The sequence below is a fragment of the Sebastes umbrosus genome, chromosome 3 (assembly GCF_015220745.1).
Source record: "Sebastes umbrosus isolate fSebUmb1 chromosome 3, fSebUmb1.pri, whole genome shotgun sequence".
NCBI classification, from domain to species: Eukaryota; Metazoa; Chordata; class Actinopteri; order Perciformes; family Sebastidae; genus Sebastes; species Sebastes umbrosus.
Window position 1 is genome coordinate 21,681,171 of NC_051271.1, and position 8,726 is coordinate 21,689,896.

At 43.1% G+C, this 8,726-nt stretch overlaps 1 protein-coding gene across 3 annotated transcripts in view; it reads left to right on the plus strand.

Moving 5' to 3' along the window:
• Positions 1–8,484, plus strand: part of LOC119483508 (F-box/WD repeat-containing protein 7) — an 80,940-nt gene extending 72,456 nt beyond the window's left edge. For all 3 annotated transcript variants that reach the window (XM_037761677.1, XM_037761687.1, XM_037761696.1), the window contains exons 9-11: positions 338–563; positions 2,567–2,777; positions 5,914–8,484. In XM_037761677.1, coding sequence (XP_037617605.1) covers positions 338–563; positions 2,567–2,777; positions 5,914–6,182 — 706 coding nt within the window. In that variant the 3' untranslated portion in view covers positions 6,183–8,484. The remainder of the gene's footprint in view (positions 1–337; positions 564–2,566; positions 2,778–5,913) is intronic.
• The last annotated feature ends 242 nt before the right edge of the window (positions 8,485–8,726 follow it).

Here is an 8,726-nt window from a genome sequence, read left to right on the forward strand (position 1 = left end):
TGTACTTTCAAGTATGAACATGAATGTGACGCTGTAGGATACTCGATGTCAGAGGAGTGAAAGAAAACGTTCATACCTGTCTCATTACTCTGTCAATGCATCTGCCACAGTGTGAATGAACACATTGTGTCGACTATTGAATCTTACGTAATCGGTGACTTGTGGGCGACGTTCTTTCTGTGGGAAAGTAAAGCTCAACCTGAAGTCTATTAAATTCACAACAGTTTAACTGTTTGTGCTGCACCCAGACGCTTTACATTCAACCCTGACTATCTCTTTAAACGTTATGTTTTAAAACACGTAGCTGACTCTTGGTGTCTTTCTGGCTTTCTCTCAGGGTGGTCAGTGGCTCTCGTGACGCCACGCTGCGCGTCTGGGACATTGAGACAGGTCAGTGTTTACACGTCCTCATGGGCCACGTGGCGGCGGTGCGATGTGTCCAGTATGACGGGCGGCGGGTGGTCAGCGGTGCCTATGACTTCATGGTCAAAGTGTGGGACCCCGAGACGGAGACCTGCCTCCACACGCTGCAGGGCCACACCAACAGAGTGTACTCGTTACAGGTGAGCAACCACTGGGGCAGAAAGATGCTGTGCGTATGTTGTTTTTGCATTTGTACTTCAAACGTATTTTCCCCAGCTTCATGATTAAATTTAAGGCTGGACTGGGAATACAGCAGGATCGGGTTGCACCAGCTATTCATAGATCCAGTTTGTATGTAAAGTCCCTTCTAAGGTCTTAAAAAGTAGCTGGTTAAATTAAAATAATTTTTTTTATTTTTATTAAAAAAAAAGGGTTGCACCATTAAAATCATATCTAGTAAAGACTGTAAACTGGTTGCTAGGAAACTATTGCACCATCAAATGAAAAGTAATTTACTACAGTATGCAAACAGGAAGTCACTGTCGCATCACACAAATAACAGTTTTAGGAGCCAAGTTAAATATTTACCTTCACTGCCAATGTAAATATAAGCATTATTTTGTTTTATTTATATCTGCACACATAACAAATAAATATGTTCCAGAGTTTGTAGTATTCATTCAGTTTAGAAAGAGAGGGAAATATCAGATAATGCTGAACCTAACTGATATTTTTTAGTCATTTAGTTTAACGTTATTAGCGTAGCATTTTGCAATCTGGAGTAACTTGTGTTACTTTTGTTAAATTGTACTTAAAAATCTTTCTAGATTGTATCGTTATTTAATAGCAATTTAGATCAAGTGTATTTTACACTTCAGTCTAAACTAGGGCCATTTAGGCTTCATGCGCCACTGAGCAACTTTCAAAGGAATGAACGGGGCCCCGCCTCCAACGCTGTATCCAGTTCTCTTAATACATCCATGGTACCCACGAGTCTCCCCTTTTATAGACATGCCCACTTTATGATAATCACATGCAGTTTGGGTCAAGTCATAGTCAAGTCAGCACACTGACACACTGACAGCTGTTGTTGCCTGTTGGGCTGCAGTTTGTTATGTTATGAATTGAGCATATTTTTTATGCTCAATGCAGTACCTGTGAGGGTTTCTGGACAATATTTGACATTGTTTTGTGTTAATTGATTTCCAATAATAAATATATTCATACACTTGAATAAAGCAAGCATATTTGCTCACTCCCATGTGGATAAGAGTATTCAATACTTAACAAATCTCCTTTTAAGGTACATTTTGAACAGATAAAAAATGTGCAATTAATTGCGATTAACTATGGACAATCATGCGATTCAATATTTTAATGGATTGACAGCCGTAGTGTAGACATATTAGCACACTAATGTTTTGTCAGTTTCACGTGGCAGTAGTTTTTTTGTGTGGTGCAGCGCATTTCAATTTGGAGATATGTTCATCTCCATTTTAACTATGCTGATTTTGAACGTATGAAAAGCTGGCGCATCTGTGTTACTGTCCATGATTCTAGGACAGTAAACCCGATCGATATGTACAAGCATTGTATGTACAACTATTCAGTTTTTGATATTTGAAATACTTCTCCTTGTGCTCAGGTTTCTTTGTCAATGTGGCACACAAAAAGCCATAAACAAGTCAATCTAATCGCACCAACGCTTTTATCTCTTTCTCATGTTTTTCTACTGTTTTAAATGCTTTAATGTATTCCGTCCAAGCGTCTGTGTGTGTGTGTGTGTATGGTTGTTTTTAAAATTCATCTCTCTGTGTCCTCTAAGATGTCCTCTCACCCACTCTGTGTGATTACGGTGCACTTTTAGCTGATGCCATCACCCTCAGAGAGGAGGCTGTTTACTGCACTGATAGATTGGTTTTTGTAGCACGCTGCATCGTTAGGCTTTTTAAAGTGTCGATGCTCTACTATTGGACGAGTGAATACGAAGCAAAGTTTCACAGATCAATAAAATTCATTCATTTCAATGAGTTTAATCTTAAGTTTGTTAATAGAAAGAAAGTATGCCATATAGGTAGCAGCTGCAAGTCAAGGTGGTGGTAACTGTTATCTTGAAGTGGCAGCTTGATTTTCAGCCAGTTCAAAATGAAATTCATCAACATTCAGTCTGGGGATAAACTTTTGATCCTCTCCTGCCTTCCAGTTCGATGGGATCCACGTGGTGAGCGGCTCATTGGACACGTCTATAAGGGTCTGGGACGTGGAGACGGGTAACTGCATCCACACGCTAACGGGGCATCAGTCCCTCACCAGCGGCATGGAGCTCAAAGACAACATCCTGGTCTCAGGCAACGCGGACTCCACTGTCAAGATCTGGGACATCAAGACGGGCCAGTGCCTGCAAACACTGCAAGGTGAGTCTGCCATCCAAGCAGGCCGTTGCACCAACTATGTTTAAGTTTAATGTTGCTAGAATTAAGATAGAACTTAAATGTACACCTTCGCCGAGGAGATGTAAGTCAAAGATGGTCAGGACTTGTATTAGAGAAATGGGCATTTGTGATGAAACTGACAAGAATGCTCAGAATTGTGATGTAAACAGTAGCTAGCTACCGTTATTTGGAACAGACGAGGGCACAGGTGTGCTTTTATGCTGCATTCACTTGCAATGGGAATTGCTGCTGTTTAAGTATTCACTTCAGCAGAATTTGGAGGTTTTCCAGAGACATTTGTTGGTGTTTTAATCATTTAGGATTTAAGTGTTATAAAGCTGTCTTCAACGTAGTGGAAAACATCAAAGCACGTGTTTTGTTTTTTATGTTAGCTAGCTGACGAGTGATATCAAGTCACCACCAGCGGGCAACTCCGGGTCTGAAAGTGAAGCCAATGCTGCAGTGCCTTAAACTTGTATTCTTTCTAATAACCAGCAGGGGGCGACTCCTCTGGTTGCAGAAAGAAGTCTGATTGTATAGAAGTCTATGAGAAAATGATGTTTGCTGCTGTATTAACCCTCCTGTTGTCTTCGGGTCAATTTGACCCGAAGACAACAGGAGGGATAAATCCACAGAAATTCAACATTAGGTCATGAAAAATTAACAAAAGTATGCTCATATTATTAATAATAGCCAGACAAGAAAACATTATTGTCAAATAATAGCCTTGTTCATTATCATCAGTTGGCCTGTTTAACCCTCCTGTTGTCTTCGGGTCAATTTGACCCGAAGACAACAGGAGGGCTATTGCTTTGAATTTTGAGTTTAGCACCTTTAAATATCATTCAGTTTAAAATTGATATATAAAATAATATATTACCTTTTTAGTCTGTTGTAGGTCTGTAGTTCAGTCAGTAGTTGGTAGTGTCTTATTGCACCATGTTACCTGAATGATGCACTACAGTAGGTGAAACGTCACTTTCTGCAACAAAATTTAGATTACAGCCTAGTTGCGTTACACTATAGCGTAAATAGAGGCTGTACAAAGTGGTGGGTTTATGCAACAGGCTGCAGAACCACTCAGGTATACACTAATAAATATACAAATACTGTATATAACTGTTAACATGTAACTTAAACATGGGAAAATGCATATAGCAGCCTTTAACAACAACAACAACAAAAAGCACATAAGATGGGACTTAGCTTGAAACTGACAGTCCAATTAAAAGCCAGACTATAAATGACCTGTTTGTGTGGCAGTACGGAGCCGACACCTTGTGGGCCTGCTGGCCCTGATTACACTCATTTCCTTTGTGTGTGTTTGAATTGTTCAAACTCCATTAGCAGCAGCCCTGGCGCCTCACAGGAAGTTGGAAATCCTTTGCTGAATAGCAGGAGCAGCAACCACCAGCGCCCCCGCCCCTAAATGCCCTCATTAGCAAACTACAACCCTGCATGCTGGTCCTACAAACACCACCACACACCCCCGCTGAACAAAGGGATGCCCCAGTGAGAGTCTGAAGAGAGAGAGGGATAAGACCGAACGGGGGGGGAGGATGCGTGTGTGTCTTGTGAAGAGGGGGTGACTACAGTAAAGGGATGAAGGCCGGGGGGGACTTTGTAGGTCATATAATTAGGTCAGCGGACAATTCCTGCCATTCATTAGTGTGTTTTGATAAGACAATAGGCCGACAACAAGGTCGTCACTGTCAGCTGAAGAGACTGTAGGTAATGATGGAGCAGGCTTTGTTGTGGTGATGCAGGGAGGGGAGGAGAGAGGCAGGCGTGTTGGGGGTTGGTGCAGAGCAGTTTTTGTATACTCGGGTAAATAACAGCCTCTGAACTAACTGTAGATAGAAATGGAAAAATCTGTGAAAGCTTGTTGACGGTGAGATTTCAAAAAAATTCTCTCTGCAAATGGATTGTGAAAGCAGAAAGAAATTGCGTCTGTCTGAATGACATGGCTGCTATAGCAACCTCCAGTGTAAAAAAAAAAGCAGTTCATTTGCCGGCACTTGATTCTGCGCTTGTTTGTGCTTTGTGTCGCCCTAATTGATTTAATTAAGATATCATTTTCAAGCCCTTAGGGAAATCTTAAGTCACTGCACGCGTACAGTCACAAATAAAGTCACCTCAATGAAGGCAGTAACAGCCGCCATCTTCACTTAAAGTGTGGCGTCCTGCCAGCTGCCAGCACACAAACACACAGCAGACGGCGGTGTAGCCGGAGCTGCTTAGCCTCCGTGACAGTGACAGGCCCGAGTGCCTACAGTAGGAAGACTTTACTACACTGTCACAACAGCTTCAGGACGATAAGAGATGAAGTCACCTCTGTGTTTCACAGAGGTTTTTGTTCTGAGCTCTTTATTCTGTAGCTAACTCTCATTTCAATATCACCCCATCGTCACCGTCTCTATACCCTCTACATTACTCTGTTTATTACAAAGGGCTGTATTTGACAAAATTATACCAGGAAATACAGAAGCTCAGGACAGGGTTGTCTGCATTAAATTGTTTAGTGGAGATGGAAAGCATTAACCTGACCTGAGAAGCCGTCTTTGGAAACTGTTTGGAAAAGGGCGGACACTTTGAAACAATACTTGGTAGGTGATTGGATGAACCATCTGTCAATCAAACTCTTGCCAGAGCCAGTCAGGAGAAGACTGAAAACATGGCTTTCACTGCCGTTCTTTGCTCTTCTTTCAATAAACAAATACTCTCCAGTTCTGATATAACGGATGTTATTGCAGCTACGCTAACCTCTTCAGTGGTTGTGTGTAGAAGGGAGCCCACAAACTGCGAAATCTGAGATATGCCAAAACTTGCAAAAACGCTCGCGAGACTTGCTGCAAGACAACCTATCCTAACCTTAACTATTCAAGGTCAATGCCTAACCTTAATCTAGCAAGTGCTTCAGGAGCCGCCATTGTTGTTTAAAACAAACAGTCGCTCCGTGTCGTTTCCGTCTCACACACCTAAGCTACGCACGTAGCTGCCAGTAGCTCCTCACAGGACCCTGATTGGTCCGTAAAAGTTAGACTGGTTCCTCTAGTAGGAATGCAGGTAAAGACTTTCTTTAAGTCTTTTTAACCATAATGTTTCTTTGTGTGTTCAGGTCCCCACAAGCACCAGAGCGCCGTGACGTGCCTCCAGTTCAACAAGAACTTTGTCATCACCAGCTCGGACGATGGCACAGTTAAACTGTGGGACCTGAAGACGGGCGAGTTCATCCGAAACCTGGTGACTCTGGAGAGCGGCGGCAGCGGCGGTGTGGTGTGGCGCATCCGGGCCTCCAACACCAAGCTGGTGTGCGCGGTGGGCAGCCGCAATGGCACAGAGGAGACCAAGCTGCTGGTGCTGGACTTTGACGTGGACATGAAGTGAGAAGGGACGTGGTGGGGAAGGACGAAGAGAGCGAACCGCGGAGAGGAAGGAATAGAGAGGGAATGGGAGATGAGGCACCTAGAAACCGGAGGGCCAAATACCCACAACTCTTCACCCCAAACTCGCAAAATCTACAACCACCACCACTGACAGTGGGCTGTCCTGTCCTCTACCATTATCTTCCCCGTCCCCCTTTGGGCAAATGTTACTGACAGAGCCACAGACCCTCACACGTGTTCAGCCCCCGCTTTCGACCCCCCTACCACCAGTACGAGGTGGAGTCGGAGGGGATCGGGCTTGAAACGGGGCGGCGGGGCGCGACCGGTCTGTCCCTCGATTGGCTGGGAGAAAGAAGAGAGGAAGAAAGGAATGACTGATGACGACTGAACTCTTTTGAAGCGACTCAACCCTTTCGGTTTGGGGTCCGCTTCGCACAGAGACTTGGTTTCGCTCAAGCCTGACAGATTTTGAGATGTACAGAGATATATTATTTTTTAAAGACCCCCACACACCCCTCCCCCTCCCATCAGTGCGCGCCCACACACACACACATACACTCAAAAACGGCCAACCGGAAAGTGGAAAAACATTCACTGTAGGAACAGATTGAGGAAGGTGGGAGACATTTAAAAGGTAAATTTCCACACACAGTTGCACCTAAAGAGCTGCTTGTTGTAGAGGAGAGCAAGCGATTGGAGGGTTCAGCCTGTAATCAGGCTCGTTTCTTGTCACTCCATTTCCGTTTCTTATCGTTCTCCACTCGGTTTCTGTAGTTTTTCTTTACAATATCGCACACAAACGCAACTGTGAATTTCAATACGTTCTTGGTTTATCATACGAAAGGGGTTTCTCTCATGTTTTTTTCTCTTTCTTCGCGGTTGCCAACAGCAACAAATCCCAGTATTAGAAACCTGCTCTGTTTAGGTTTGCTGTCATTATGTCACAAGGGTTTTTTTCTTTGTCTTTTTCATTTGAGTGGTTTGTTCCTCCTTTCTTGTTTTCTACATACCTGGGTTTGGAGCTCTCTCTCCACATAAACACCAATGCTGTCCAGAATTTTTCAGTCTAGCCGGGGTGGTTTCCTCAATGCCAGTGCTGTAACGAGAGGAAGTAAAGGTTATTTGCTCTAAGCGCTGTGGATGATGCCCCTGAGCCCCCAGCCCCTTCCCCTCTACTGTTCTCTCCCAGTGGCCAAACTGTATTTATGCTGCTAGATGAATGGAAAAAAAGAGAGAGATGGAACTTTTACTTGCTGTGACGTTTTAGTCCCAGGCAAACTTCCAAATTGAACTCTATATGTTTGGACTTAAAGGAACAAAAGATCACAAAAGATAACATCCAACATTTTTGTTTTATTTTGTTTGTTTTTTGCCACTGAAACTTGAGCCAAACGTGCCTCTACGAGGCTGAGAGGAGGGAGCGTGTCCGACAGATACTGACGGGATCGCCTGCAGAGAGGAAACGAGGGGATGTACACTGTTGGTGTGCGTGTGTGTGCGTGCATGAGTGCGTGTGTTAGCGTGTTAATGGGCAACTTGTAAACACATTCCTTGGGACAACGCTCTTTCAGCCTGTTCTTCGGGGAAAAGTACAAATGCTGTGTGGACTGGCAAAGAAAAAAAACTAGCAGATGTATCGATTTTAACGCGTGAATGAAAGAACTGTCCGTATCCGTGTGTGATTGTCGTTCCATTCAAAGATGTCTGAAGCAAGAGAGGAGACCATCACAAGCATCAACTGACAGGGGCGAGCTGCCAGGAGTCTTAGTGTTACATGTGTTGCAGTTAAAATCACCGGGGGCGGCTGCTCTGCGGCGGTCCGCAGCCTCGAGGATTGTCAGTGGGAAAAATAAAAACACAAAGGCAACAAACGTGAACAGAAAACATTGTAGCCAAACGAAAAATCGTCTCAATCTCCAAGAGTCACAACTCAAGCTGAACTGTGAAAGTGGTATAACACTGTATATTAAAAAAGAAAAAAAGAAAACAATCTTGCTCTATCTCCTCTCGTTGTTTTCTCCCTCTGTTTTAATTTATGATCTGGTTTGAGAAATCAGATTTGTTGCAGGTGTTTTATTTTTTCAGTTCATGTAAACTGCCTGGCAAAAAAGAAAACAGACAGAAAAAACCTTAAAGGGATTGTGTATTTGTTTGATTCACTTAGAATTTTATTTTCTTATAACTTAAGTGCAATAAAATGTGGGTTTTTCTTTTTTCATTTCAAGCATATCGGTTGTCTGTTTTTGTTACCTGTGTGAAGGCATCTTATATGTTCAATAAAGCAAATTATTTGGTTAATTACATCCACGCGGGAATACTTTTAACATTTATCGCAGTGCAGGTTTTGAAAATGGATCAACGCAAAACTATTGTATGATGGATCTTCATATTCAGCAAAACCAAGTAATGTTTATCAAGTTAAATTCTCTATATTGAACACATGTTCCTTTTAAAGGCCAATTCATACTTTCCGCGTCCATATGTCCGCTTTGGTCTGCATGATGTTAATGTTGTCATCCGCCCATGTCTGCGAAGTCCCTCCCCT